General features: G+C 41.8%; 1 protein-coding gene across 4 annotated transcripts in view; it reads right to left on the minus strand.

The window, feature by feature from the left end:
• cast (calpastatin) overlaps positions 1–4,956 on the minus strand; it is a 39,762-nt gene extending 34,806 nt beyond the window's left edge. For 3 of the 4 annotated variants that reach the window (XM_080027014.1, XM_080027023.1, XM_080027016.1), the window contains exon 1: positions 4,795–4,956. In XM_080027014.1, the coding sequence (XP_079883140.1) occupies positions 4,795–4,854 (60 nt within the window). In that variant the 5' untranslated portion in view covers positions 4,855–4,956. Of the gene's footprint in view, positions 1–4,019; positions 4,321–4,794 lie in introns of those variants that run through there. The other variant, XM_080027018.1, reaches the window with a different exon arrangement.
• Between the last annotated feature and the right edge of the window lie 10,527 nt (positions 4,957–15,483).

A 15,483-nucleotide genomic window follows, 5' to 3' on the forward strand; every position in this document is an offset into this window, starting at 1 on the left:
AGATAGTAGTAAAATACACGCTCACAACAACACGGGGGGAATACATAAAGAAGCGGCTGGTTTGAATCATCTCCGCCGTTTGTAGTCACCTCGGCTAGAGTGAAGAGAGTTTTGGCGAAAATGTGAGCGCGGCACTGTTTATTGTGTGGTGTTTTTCCTCGTCATTAAATGAATCAGTTGGCTACACTGTGTCCCACTGCTACGATGTCACGTAGCTGCCGCAGCCAGTGCTGTTCGCTCACTGTCTCTATCAGTTGCACCGAGCCGTCTCTGTGCTCACAACACGGGGGGAATAAATAAAGAAGCGGCTGGTTTGACCAAGCAAAAACAAGAGACCGCTGGCTTGACCACAGTTGTTCCCACAGCCCGATAGTTTGACCCACATTCTGGCGTCGGCTATCGCAGTCCAGCCTAAACCCCGCCCTACCAGTAAGGGTAGGGTCGGCGGTGGAAACAACACCGAGATTCTTAAAAGTGAGCTGTCCCGCTCTGAGCCGCTCCGATCCGACCCGCTCTACTCGGTGGAAACGAGGCATTACATAGACACACACAAACATAAACACATGAATATATACCAGCAGGGGTAGATGTGTTTTTTAAGTTGAATACTGAACGAGCACACACCCAGATTTTAGGTAATGTCCATAACTTGAGCACACACACACAAACACACACACACACACACACACACACACACTTAGGTACACACTTCTTATGTACACACACAGCAATAAAGGACAGCTTGTGCAATCACGCTATCGGCCTAATTACCCATGAGAATGAAGGGAGAGGCTGAACTTGAGTTTAATAATACAGCTACAACAGCTATCTTCCTTGCGAAATTAGACAGAGCTGAAAACGTTCAATATTATCCAACAATGTGTATGAAGAAACACACATGTTGCTTGCCAAGTCCTTCTGCTTACCCGGAGCTGCTGCTACCCAACCATAACCTTCACTTACACCAGCCCACGTTACACGTTTTAGCATTTGGCTACCAGTGTAATAATGTCAACTATGAATCAATCACAGTCACTGACAGAGCCAATGAAGGACTGTTATCAGTGGCAAATGGGGTGGGGGGGTCATCATGATTGAATGAAACAAAACCGTGTGGGTGGGAGCAAATATAAAAAGTATTTAGGTAAAAAGAGTACCAGGGAGTGTTTTCTACAGAACACATGACTAATGGATTTGTCAAAGCTCGAGGCCTGGGTGTTGTCTTTCTAAACACCATACCTTTTATCTAACAGACCTGGGAATTTGTTTGCACCACATATTCAACAAACTGCAAGAGTGGAAGAAGTACGAAGCCCTTCACTCCCATTGTTGTCATGTCATTTGCACAAGAGGCAAAGTGCAATTCCAGTCATAGCACTGTGGCTTTACCTCACCTTTGACCAGAGTGTATGTCTCTTTGGGCAGTTCTTGGGTGGGGTGTGTGCAGACAATACGGCCTTTGATTGAGTCAGTGATGTGATGCATATCAGGACTGACAGCCCAGCCCTTCACGTGAGTTTTAAGTGGAACACCTCAGCAGAGTCTGGGCATAATGTATTCTGCTATGAATGAGTTTTAAACCAGCCTGACGTGAAACTCCTGTTTGAGCAACACAACACAGGTAGAGCGACTGCTAAAACTAAATGGTGATGTGGTGAGCTGTCCCTTTAAGCCTGCCACGTAGACTGGTTAGATGATGCCAAATATAATTCCCTGGTAACGCCACCTGTAACATTATAGTAGGTGCAATGGAATACCGAAAATGAAATCCCTGCAGACTATGAAAAACAAACACCAGTAGGCCTATCGGTTGCGCCGATGACAGGAAAATTTGCGATCTGATATCTTAACAATACAGAGCTATTGCAGTGAATAGCTGTTATTTAATGGAAATAATTAAAGAATAGCTTTGCTCTGATTTCAGTCCAGGACAAAATTTAGTTGGAGGACACCCTCTATCGTTGGACCCATGATATACTGCATTCCAGAGGGTTTTAGGCTGAGGCACACCTCCCCAAAGGAATGAAGTCATACAAGTTTACTTTTTCAACCATGTTTCTGTCCCTGATGACTTTAAAAAAAAATTAAAGACAAACAAAGCATGTACTATATGGATACATACAGTACATGACCCTACAGTATTTACTCCCACTCTGAATGACACACCTTCGCTGTTGTGCAGTGCCAAATGAACCCACCCACCGCCTGTAAAGCTAGCTGGTGCACCATGGGAAACTAGAGCACAGTTTAGCGACAGGAAGAACTGATAGGCAACACCCCTATTTCAAAATGCTGAGCTTGCACTGAGATAATAAAGTTAGTTAGACTTATTATCAGGAATAAAAATATATCAGGAGATGTTGTCATCAACATGTTGTGCCAGTACCACATGAGTGTGTGTGCGTAACTGGACTCCTCCACTAATGCGACCCTCTTCTTTATATTTAGACACACACCGCGTACAACGGTCACAACCATCTCCACCACACAGAGGATCAGACATCTACAGACTCTGTCATCACCTGCTAACACCCTGGCTCACCTACATATGGCTTCTACACCAGCCAGACTGGAAACTATTAACAACGCTCTACTTTTACATTGAAGAACAGAAACATTACAGGCCAGGCCAGAGTTGGGTTTTTAGTGGGGAAAGTCAACATTTGAAAAGGGAGAAAGTCCCAGTGAAGACAAACCAAACAGTAAAGATAAAACTATGAAGTTTAGATATGAGTTCAAGGGTCAGAGTGAAGACTGATTTTCCAGGTGCTCAGTAAGAATACATTAGGTTAATAAATGGCTGCACATGAGATAGTGAAAAGTCCATAGTAAACTCTCTAAATGAACAGTGTGCAAGAATGTTAAGAGTGTGGCTCTGAAGCTGCACCTCCTCCTCTACTGTAGACATATAGGACCACAGACACGCGGCTCCTGTCTGAAGACTCAGCTCAAGACTGACTGCGCTCAGCAGAGGGAGACAAACACTAATAGAACATTTTTCTTCACACATCAACAAAAAGGAATTCTAATAAAAACGTTTTAATCAATAAGTATCAATCAAGGAATACATTCTTGAAAATCTACCACAACAGTATATGCTTATCAAGTGAACTCAAAGTTGAGCACCTTTAGCATTACATATTAATCTGGTCCACAGAATTTCTAGTCAAGACTGCTGAAACTGAATTCCAACAGCATATTGGGGCCAAAATAATCACTCTTGCACTTATAAAAATTCATAATAATAATAATCAGTCTGGGAGGATTCTGGGGGGGATGGATACTTTTTGTCTGGTTTGAGTGACAGCACGAGCAAGTAAAGTCAGTACCATGCCATAGTATAGGACCTTACAATGGGGTAGGACTATAGGAGCCTGAGGACCTACTACTGTGTACAGACACACACACACACACACACACACACACACACACACACACACACACACACACACACACACACACACACACACACACACACACACACACACTGTGCGCGTAAAGTCAGGACAGGATGCAGTGATTTCACCCTATTGTGTTGGTGGTGGTCAATTCATTCAGCATCTTGTGGGAAATGTGCCATGCCCATGTGACATGTTAAGTGAAAGTCCAATGCCACAAAATACAAATAAGAAAAGTTAGTATTTGATTGTGTTTAGATATTAGTGTGAGCATTAATGCCTTTACGATCACATCCTCTTTGACTCTACATGTTGAAGCCTATCCCAGATTAAACAATTACACACCCTCTTATACAAACAGTGTTTAACAGAATGCAAGCCAGGCCCTTAGAACAAGTTATCATTCAAATCCATTTCTAATTTTATCTTGCGCAGCCTCTGCCAAGTTTTTGAGTAGCATGCAGCAGATTAGACTTCCAATCTCAGACTAGTTGTGCTGGATTTCTGCAGTAGGCAGATGACACCCGGAGCGTCCCTTCAGGTGCCATCCTTTACCCTGGAGAGTTTCCATAATAGAGAGAGAGGGAGAGGGCTGGGTATAGGCGGGTGTAAAGTACTCACCCTAGTGCTCATCCACCACGCAGCATACGCCATGACTGAGGATCGGGAGGGTGAGATACGCTGGACTGAAGTAAAAGAGGAAACCCTGCACTGCCACTGTGTGCTGCCCACACTACAGGATCCACTATCTTTCTCGTACCTTATCCGAACAGAGTGCCACACCCCACGCACTTAGCATAACGATTATCACACAGCGCTGTCTCAACACAAACCTTCTCCAATCGTGCCTTTAGCCAAATGGCAGTAGATTTGCAATTTTCCCCCCCATCACCGCACACGTATTTCAAAAGAATGAAACTTGGTGGAATGCCGATTGTTCTCAGGTAATAACCGCATTCTGCTGGTGGGAGTGGGTGGTGGCTAATATAAAGTTAGATCTGACGCCACCCCGGCTGCAGGAGCGGACTAGAAAAGCCTCATGAATATATTGCAAATCGATCAGTATTAAGCTTCCCAGGCATTTGGCAACAGCAGCTGATATATCGATTTGACGATGACGCGGAAAACATAGGCATGGTTGGTTAATCGATGCGATGACAAACACACGGGTGCGCGCACACACACTCACTCACTCCAAAATGTTCACAAGTTGTAGGCCTACTTGTCCACGCGGATGAAAGTGGATTACAAGTTATCCCCTGCAATAGTATGCGTTTATGAAGACTATTGTGTATTTTGAGGAGATTGTTTAAATCTTTAAACACGCCCTGAAGGTTTAAAAATCCAGTTCCTCCTTTTGCATTAAACACAGATAGGTCACAATGAAAAGACTTACTTCGTTGGCATCCTCCTTTGGATGTTTATGGTGACCATGGCCTCTCTTCTTATGTGGCATCTTTAATACGCGAATGGATTCACTTTTTTCCTCGGTTAACCCTCAGTCATCTGCTGCTGGGACTCCAAACCTACGAGCTGCTCTGCCCTTCGAAGCAAAATAAGTTGCCCCTCCCGTTGGGGAAACTTTTCGTGATTGATGACTGATCAAAGTCGCTGGCACGAGCATTTATTTTTATTTTGTTGTTATATAGCCATAAGTCTGTGACATTATTTTTGGGCTTTGGGCAAATACTAATTTCCTTTATCCGATTCACGCCTTTCTATGTATAGGATGTTCAATCAATCACATTGGACAGACTGGTCCAGACAGAGTAAAAACACAGATTTGACACACATTTTGACCATGTGGGTTAAAAGAGGATTCGAAGGGGGACAGTGTGAAATAGATCTCTTAAGGCCTGAACAGCAATTTCCTAAATTGTTGGGGAGATTTATCTGTATAATTGTGTGCTATGCAACACTTATTTTGTGCAGGAAGAGTTTTTGTTTTGGCACGACGGGACCCGCCCATGTCCCACAGCTCTGGAGGAAGAGTTGACTCACCGCTGATGTGTTTCTTTTTTTTTCTTTTTTCTCACTGCTGATTTTTTTCCCTCTTCCTCTCAGCGAGCTGGTGCCGCTGTGTGACGCAATGCTGCGCCCTGGTGGTAGAAAGAGGGACAACACAACGCCTGGACGGTGGAATGCATTCTATCTGCGTTCCAATACCCACACTTCCAGATACTATTTAGTATGCATGTAAAATACAGTATGCTTAAAATACCAGGATGTTCTCATATATCCAATTACATTTTGCAGTATGCAGTATGCAAACCTGCATACTGTGCAGTGTGGGAATTGGTTTTTTTTTAACAAATTTGATAGAAATGGAACTCAGTAGGCTATGTTTTAATGCTTGAAAATAAACGTTGTTTATTACCCTGAATGAGTGTTTTATATCTACATAAGAGCCCTTGCACCGCCATGTACAATAGCACAGAATGGACAAACTTAACAGAAATGCACCAAGAATAAGTACTTTACAATAAATAACAAAATACATCTTCACCTCATTAATTGGTATTGTGGAAATATTTGAGTCAGTGGTGGATGATGCCATCTTTAAGAATGAGCTTCTTGTCCTTGTAGGCCACCGTAGCTTCTGTATATCCTCTGAACAGGAGGGGTAGACATGGAGTATTAATATACAGTCTATGTTTGCAATCTAGAACCTTCCCCACTAGATGATGCCAAAATACAAAGATATTATACAATGCACCTTTAAAGCAGAGACTTGGTCTGATTTTTTTTTTAAGATGCTGCTCACACATTTCAGTCTACTTCACAGTCATGTTTGTTTCCAGTACCAATGATAATGATGAAAGTCTTGTAATGATAGGCCTGACATACATTTTTTATTTACATGAAGTTGGCGATGGGATGGCCAGGTGAATGATAATAGTCTAAACCTCAACGAACATTCATTTATTTTTGAGTAAACTCATCCTACAAGTATCCAACACATTTTATCATACATATTTTGTCCAGCTCAAACATGCACATGCTTGCCCACAATGTTGTGTTCTTGTCTCTGCACCGATCATTGGAATTGTTAAATAGATATTTTTTTCAATATAACAAATCTTGGCCATGGTATTAGTGTTTTATTTTGATTTTGATTTTAATTATTGTCTCAATAATAATAATGTCTCAATAATATCATTATTATCATAGCTTATCCATAACGTCCTGCACTTTAAACACAACTGGTATGAATAGACTATACAGCACCTTTGGCTTTCTGTTTGTTGAAAAGATAACCAGTTGTCAGAAACAACCATGCTCATTTGATTGACATTTGACTTGATACGTATCATTGCTCAAGCCACAAAAGGCGACACCGAAACAAATCAAACAAAGAAACTGATGGACGCACGCATGTCCTGTCTGACCGGCCTCCTGATGTCATTGATGCAGGAAGGATGAAGATTGAAGCATTTGACACTGTCCATCAATCTGATGCCTTTCAGAGACATAGTTCATGTGACCTTCACACTTCCTGATAACAGTATGAACCCCCGTCACATCCCCAAGCATTAATGAGCTCAGTCCCCTGCAAAGTGATGCCAATCTAGGTGCCACAGCATAGCACCATTTTAACAACACCTTCGGATAACAGGTGACATTTGTTCAGGGTTGGTTGAGCTCTGACACGTATTCTTAGCCTTTGCTGATTTCGTAACCAGTGTTGCTTATATTTACCACAGTTTTACAGAGAGTTATCAAACCAACAGATTGATAGATAGATAGATAGATAGATAGATAGATAGATAGATAGATAGATAGATAGATAGATAGATAGATAGATAGATAGATAGATAGATAGATAGATAGATAGATAGATAGATAGATAGATAGATAGATAGATAGATAGATAGATAGATAGATAGATAGATAGATAGATAGATAGATAGATAGATAGATAGATAGATAGATAGATAGATAGATAGATAGATAGATAGATAGATAGACACTTTATTGATCCCTTGGGAGTGTTCCTTCAGGGAAATTCAAAAATCCAGCAGCAGCTGTAGTACATGCAACAAGACACAAGCAAGTCACTAAAATGCATCAATATACATGGTAAAAAAGTAAAATACAGATTTATATTTATAAATACATTTTAAAAAGAAGCAGCAGCAGCAGATGTTAGCAACAGTTATTCATTTATATCTCTGTTTGACCTTAGTGTGTAGTAATAAATAAATAAATAAATAGATTATGCAAGCTGTTGCGGTTATGTTCCATCAGCCACCCCCCTCCTCCCTCCATGTGTGGAGTTGTGGAGTATGATGGCACGATGGACAAATGAGTTTTTTAGTCTGTTGGTTCTGCATCTGGGGAGGAGCAGCCTGTCACTGAAGGAGCTTCTCTGGTTGCTGATGACAGTGTGCAGAGGGTGGCTGGTGTCCTCCAGGATGGCCAGAAGTTTCCTAGCGGTTCTCTTCTCTGCCACTGTCACCAGACCATCCAGCTTCATGCCGACCACAGAGCCGGCCCGCCTGATGAGCTTGTCCAGCCTGGAGGAGTCCCTCTTGGTTGCGCTGCCTCCCCAACACACCACAGCGTAAAAGAGGATGCTGGCGACCACCGACTGATAAAACATAAGCAGAAGTTTGCTGCAGATGTTGAAAGATCGCAGCCTCCTTAAAAAGTATAATCTGCTTTGGCCTTTTTTGTACAGATGGCTGGTATTTATTGCCCAGTCCAGCTTCTTGTCCAGCCACACTCCCAGGTATTTGTAACTGCCCACAGTTTCCACCTCTACCCCATCGATTTCCACTGCTTGGGGGCGTGGCTTTGCCTTCCCAAAGTCAATCACCAGCTCTTTGGTTTTCGATATATTGAGCTGCAGGTGGTTTGCATGGCTCCAGGTGACAAAGTCACTCACTAGAGTCCGGTACTCCTCCTCTTGGTCCCCCCCTATACACCCCATGATGGCCGTGTCGTCAGCAAACTTCTGGACATGGCATGATGCAGAGTTGTGGCTGAAGTCGGAGGTGTATAAGGTGAAGAGAAGAGGGGCCAGCACAGTCCCCTGAGGCGCCCCAGTGCAGCTGATTAAGATGTCCGATGTGGTGTCCTTTAATCGAACAAACTGTGGTCTGTCTGTGAGGTAGTTGGTGATCCAAGTTATCAGGTGGGGGTCGACATGCATGGCTGACAGTTTGTTTTGCAGAATGAGGGGCTGGATTGTGTTGAAGGCACTAGAGAAGTCTAGGAAAAGAATCCTGACTGTGCCCGCCCCCTTGTCCAGATGTGAGTGGGCCCGGTGTAGGAGATACAGGATGGCATCCTCCACACCAACCCCTGTCCGGTAGGCAAACTGTAGAGGGTCCTGAGCGTGCTGCACCTGAGGCCTGAGGTGTCTGAGAAGGAGCCGCTCCAGAGTCTTCATCAGATGTGATGTGAGTGCCACCGGTCGGAAGTCAGTCAGCTCGCTAGGTCGGGTTTTCTTTGGAACCGGAACTATGCAAGATGTCTTCCAGAGGGTGGGCACTCTCCCTAGTTGTAGGCTGAGGTTGAAGACGTGCTGCAGCGGCTCCCCAAGTTCAGCAGCGCAGGTCTTCAGTAGACGTGGGCACACGTTATCCGGGCCCGCTGCTTTCTTTGGGCGAAGCTTCCTCAGTTCTCCTCTGACCTGGTCAGCAGTAATAATGCAGGGAGGGGGGTCCACTGGGGTGTTTGAGGAGAGATCGGTAAAAGGGGGATGGAGAGCGGTGTCCAGTGGTGAGGGGAAGGGAGGATCACATGACGGTGATGAAGGTGAGGGTGCCATTATGTTGGTGCCTTGGCTGGGTGGGAAGGGGGGTGGTTGGTCAAACCTGTTGAAAAAGATGTTAAGCTGGTTTGCCCTCTCCACAGTCCCCCTCTCTGTGCTGTTTTTAGCTTTGTGGCCTGTGATGATTTTCACACCATCCCAGACCTCCCTCATATTGTTCTCCATCAGTTTGTGCTCCACCTTTCTCCTGTAGCTCTCCTTCGCCTCCTTCAAGCACTGTTTCAGCTCACGCTGTGCTGTCTTCATGGACTCCTTGTCTCTGCTCCTGAAGGCTGCCTTCTTCTTATTAAGGACAGCTTTAACTTTGAATTAGCTTCTGCTTCTTCTTCACTTTAACAGTCGTCTTCTTAATGACAGCTGGTACAAAGACACAGGCATTTAAATGCCCAGTTATAGGAGCCATAATAACTAATGGATCAGCGTTTACTGCTTATTTTCTTTTTTTGCCTGCATGTGATCGGGGAATATTTTTATTAAATTATTTGCATATTTGGATTGCTTTTGTTGACCCTCTTGAACCTTGATTTTACCATACACTTTTCCTTTAAAATGGCTTTAGAACAAAAACGAAATGTTTACACTTACTCTGAGAAAGTCAAATATGCACGTTGTGTCTGCTTGATCCACTAAACTATGTGATGCCATCACAATACAAAATGGCATGCTGCCACAGCTGCAGAAAGAAAGAAAGACTGTCGTATTGTACATAATGTAAGATCATTTTAATAAGCATTTCCACAAAATTCAGCCTAAAATGTCTGATATCTTTATGCACTTTGAAATTTAAAAAATTTAAATGTATTCAGGCTAAGCACTCGTCATCAGAATACATGCATGCAAGTAATCATTGCCAGTGTTCTACAAATCTCATTTCATAGTAACACCTGTTTGTCTTGACAACGTTATGACTGAGACTGACTCAGTAAAGGTTGTTCACACTCTCTGATGGCCACATCCACAAAGAAGATGGGCTGGGAAAATTAGGGGGTTGGCATGGCAACCTGTGTGTCACATGCATAGCAGATTTCACAGGGTTGGAGATCAGTGGTACATAAGGGCTCCTATGACGTGTTTCATAATCATATTGTCGCTGCATTACAAATTTCAGTTTAACTTTATTTGAATATATTTTATTATCTCAATATTAATCAGAACTTCTATTCACTCTGAATTAATTTGCAATTTGAAAAATGCCCTATGTCTTGCAAAAACTGCATATAATACAAACAAACAAAACCAGACAATTACCTGACAGCAAAGAACTGTGAACAATTATAATACAAAACGATGTTGTTGTCACTGAACCATCAATGTGCTCTAAGAGCGGGAAGGTCAGTTGATGTCTTCATCTACTGTATGTGCTACACTGATTGATTTTGGGTTGAATTACGGTCTGTCCCGGTGGCGGCTGCGGTCACTGCAGCTTTATCTGCGTCATCCTCCGGATAAAAGCTGGGCTTTCCCTCCCCCTCTGTGCCTGGAACAGGAAAAATAATTAGCCCAAGGAGAGACCTCTGACCCTATATGACGAACTGATGGGTGTATTGGGTTTAGTGTGTGTGTGTGTGTGTGTGTGTGTGTGTGTGTGTGTGTGTGTGTGTGTGTGTGTGTGTGTGTGTGTGTGTGTGTGTGTGTGTGTGTGTGTGTGTGTGTGTGTGTATGTGTGTGTCTCTGCCGCAGTAGTGAAAAACACACCCTTGCAGCTCATAGAAAGCGACAAAGCTATAAATGAAAATAAAGTCAAAGACCAGGAGATTGTCCATCATGCTCCTTTCTTCCCCTGTGTGTTTCTGTGCGCCCCAGTGAGTGCCTTGGTTTCAAGCAAACAGTCGTTGCTAGGTAAAGGTGGATTATACTGCAGGTCTGGTGCAGACCTATTTGCACACATGGCCAGATCAACAAAGATATCTGTCATTATCTCCTCTGATGCGGACAGACAAGCTCACTCTATATTCACAGGAACATGTGAATGAAGCTAAAAAGCCCCTTTGTATCGTAATAGTGTTGTCATTGTCATTGATTATAGGTGCTTCACTTTCCCAGTTTGTCTCACGTCTACTGCACTGGTGGTGAAAAAATAACAAGCACTCTCACAATCTCTGGGTCATTGTACACTGGGGGGAATCAGACCTACTGTTTCCATCAGTCTACAGCTCCAACAGCATCTGTGTTTTATACTAGTTTCTACATTTTACAATGATAAAAACAAAGTAACATTGACTGCAGGTGTTTTCCAATCTGTTTCAAATAAATATAAGTCTCATTGATTGTGCTCAACCAGCACGTGTTAGATCATAACATGGAAATCCATTTACGGTATAACTGTATCCCTACAAGTCCACCAACCATGATGCTGTTTCACTAAATATGTGGTTACCTCCAACATTTTAGTTTGGAGTGTGTGGTACAGAGTTTTTTTTTCTTTTTTCTATTGATTCATATGAAGACACCAAAAATCATGATGTATTGATTTTTCTCACACTCTCGTCATCACTACCACTTCACAACCAGAAGGTAAATATTACCAAGGCTGTGGCTCACTTTTTAAAATGAAAGAGTGTGTGGCATATGGGTTTGGTATGCAGTTTACCATATTCATATTTAGGATGCCACTTCCCCTTGTATATAAGAGTTAACATATACAGGTATTTGTGTGCATTTGGCACAACCATCAGATGTAACTGATATTGTGAATAGCTTAGTACAGTAGGCATGTGCAACTTTGTGAAAGTTAACAAATTCTTACAACTTTGTCAATTTATAGCCTAAATATAAAGGTGTCTTTTTCAAGTTAAGCCAAGTAAGATAGCCGTTCAAAGCTAGGTAAACCTGAATCAATGTGAAGCTATTTTCTTTCTCACAGCACACATTTTGACTTGGCATAGTAGGAAAACGTTTCATTTCATTTTCCTTTATTTATCCTCGAAAGATCAATTGAGGGGTGACCCTCTTTTACAATGACGTCGAGTCAATTACAGATACACAATATACAATGATAATACACAACAAGCTTACAAAGAGACAACAACAATTAAAACATTCAGATCAATTTGAATGAAGCAGAACAATAGCCTAATTGAAACAGTTACAAGTGGAGTGGGGCTGATTCAAAATAATAAGTTTAAATTGGTTAACAGTGGTTAAGTGTGTTTATTTTAATTTGATGTTGTAGGCTATTCCAGGAGTCAGGGGCACTGTGGCTAAAAGCAGTTTTACCAAGGTCAGACCGGGCGTATGGAACATATAACATGAGCATGTCAGTTGAGCGGGTTTGATAAAGCCCATCTGAAATATGCAGCATTTCTGTCAAATAGAGTGGTAGCTTTCCGGTCAGGGCTTTATATATAAAAATATGTGCGTCACGTCTCTCTTTAAGGGAGGACCACCCAACCTTTTCATATAAAACACAATGGTGTGTGTTATAAACATCTCCTGTAATTAACCTTAATGCAGAGTGAAAAACAGAGTCTAGGAGTTTAAGACATGAATGAGATGCATGCCGATAAGCCACATCACCGTAATCAACGACAGACATAAAAACTGCCTCGATAATCCTTTTCCTACTGAACAACAGGAAGGTGGCTTTGTTCCTATAAAAATATCCAATCTTTTGTCGCAGACGACAGACAAGATTTTTTATGTGAAATTTAAAAGAGAGTTTTTCATCTATCCAGATGCCAAGATATTTATATTCAGTGACTCTTTCAATTTGAGATCCATTATTTGTACGAATATTAAGATCATTAAAATGTGTAGTTCTTGCTCTGGAGAAACATATATTTTGTTTTGTCTGTATTAAGAACAAGCCTGAGGTCCACTAGACAGTCCAGCAGGGTGTTAAAAGAGCTCTGAATGTTCTGAACAGATTGATGCACCGAATCAGAAATGCAATACAGTACAGTGTCGTCAGCATACAAATGGGCGTGACAGTTTTGTAGCGATGAAACAATGTTATTGATGTAAATTATGAATAGGACTGGACCTAAAATTGAGCCCTGGGGAACACCATTTGTAACTGTTTGTAAAAACTCAGTTTGGTGGCTTCCCAGTTTTACTGACTGCTGTCTATCAGAGAGACAGTCCACCAACAATGGTTGCTTGCCTTTCTGGACATTCTCAACATGGAACAATCAGTGGGAAAATTTCATGGTGCAAAAACAAAGAACTTGAACATTTTAGTTGATGCCGCAGAAAGTGTCAAATTATTGTTGTAGTGTATGATCTCTTTTCCTGTCCTGTGGGTGGGAGGGGTGGGGGGGTGGGGGTTTGTGTGTCTCTGTTATGTTTTCGTTGTTGTTGTTTGTTTGTCTTGTTTGTTTGGAAAATAATAAAAATTTGTTAAAAAAAAAAAAAAAAAAAAAAAAAAGAGAGACAGTCCCTAAACCAGCTACATGTAGAATAATCAAAACCAATTTCATGCAGCCTCTGTAAAAGCAAATGGTGGTCTAAAGTATCAAAGGCTTTTGACAGACCAACAAAAAGTGCTGCACAGTGCTTTTTTTTGTCGATAGCTGTAACAACCTGTGTTACAATAACATTGACATTTAATAAAGGAGATTGATTGATTGATGATGGCTGGATGGTTCCAGCTGTCACCAGTTATGACAAATTGACAACGGGCCTGAATGCTCAACACCAGGACAGTGAAACCAAGTGGAATTCAGCCATCATTCCAAACATTATTAGGGTACTCACCTGCATGCGTTGTGTCTAAGTGGACTCACATAACCCTTTTATCTTCTCCTTTTTTTATTAATTCACATTATGGAGATTAAATGTGTGTGTCTTTTAATGTGTGTCCTAAGAATGATCACAACCATGATACTAGCCATAAATTGACACACAGACATTTCAATATTGCCTATATTGTCACCCCCAATGGAAGATAGCAGACACTGGTGTGTCTCACGTGTCTCACCTACTGCACATACACATTTCTCTGCCAGCACGGGTGTGAAGACAACTGCCATCTTCAAAGTGACACTCTTATGCAAACGCAGTGACGAAAGATGACCAAGTAAGCTGTATTTACTAAAGGAGTGTAAGAAGTACAATTGTGAGGTACATTGCATGGACTTGTTTAGTTGCACTACATAATGTTTCAGAGTGAAATATTGTACATTTCTGTCAGCTTTAGTTCTAACCCACACAGTGGGTTAGAGCCCCACGGAAATAAGTTAAAGTCCTGTTTCATATTCTTAATTCGCTTTTCGATTGTCTATTCTATAGGCTACTTTTTTTTTCTTTTCTTTTTTTAATATATTTTTGGGCATTTTATGCTTTATTGATAGTGCAGAGAGACAGAGGTGAAATGGGGCAGAGAGGGGAGTGACATGCAGAGAACGACCGCGGGTGGGAATCGAACCCAGGTCTGCTGCTGGGCCCGGCCCGGGGGGAGACGCCCTACCAACTGAGCTAAGGGCGCAACGTCTATTCTATACTTGATGTATTTTAATCTTGATGTATTTCATGCCCCTGTAAATAATAATAATAATAATAATGGATTAGATTTATATAGCGCTTTTCAAGGCACTCAAAGACGCTTTACAGGGTTCCAGGTTCCATTCATTCACACACAGTCATACTGGTAAAGCACTTTGAATGGCCTTGTGTCTGGATTGTGCTGTATAAATACATTTGCCTTGCTTTGCCTGGCCTTGCCTATAGTTATTAGTCACTCAGTGTATGAAGATTTCAAATTTCAAAACAAATAGTTTATAAAATGTGTTGGGTCAAAACAACCCAGTCTGTATTATGAATTTGTTCAAATAAAGGGATCTCCTAACATGGCAATGCTTCATAATAAATCACTTATTTACTTTGATTGGGCTTCTTTTCTCTTTTTTTAATTTGTTTTTTACTTTGTCCTATTTGCTTACCTGGTATACTGCTCTATTGATATTTTTTTCATGAATACACCTGTATGATTCCTGTAAAGCACTTTTTAAACCTCATTTTTGAAAGGCACTATACAGTTTATGTGAATAGAGTGTAGCCTATTATAATTTAAGCTGTATTGCAATAGGCTGAATGTATTGATGATGTTTGCAGATACTTTTATTTGAGTCAAGGACATGGCTCACTGTTTGTCTGCCGTTGAAATGCCAAGGAGCATCTTATAAAATTCAATATTGTTGTACAGGGAGCCGTCTACCTTCACGTCCCGTTGATTAGATTGAGTTCAATGATCCGTAGATCCTTGTGACGAGGATCTGCGGTTGGGCAGAGAGGAGCTGTCCGCGGTGCTGAAACCACTCTCTTGAAATCTGCTAGTGGACACGCACACAGAGAGGTGCGTTATTGACT

Source organism: Ammodytes marinus (assembly GCF_949987685.1).
Source record: "Ammodytes marinus genome assembly, chromosome: 4".
NCBI classification, from domain to species: Eukaryota; Metazoa; Chordata; class Actinopteri; order Uranoscopiformes; family Ammodytidae; genus Ammodytes; species Ammodytes marinus.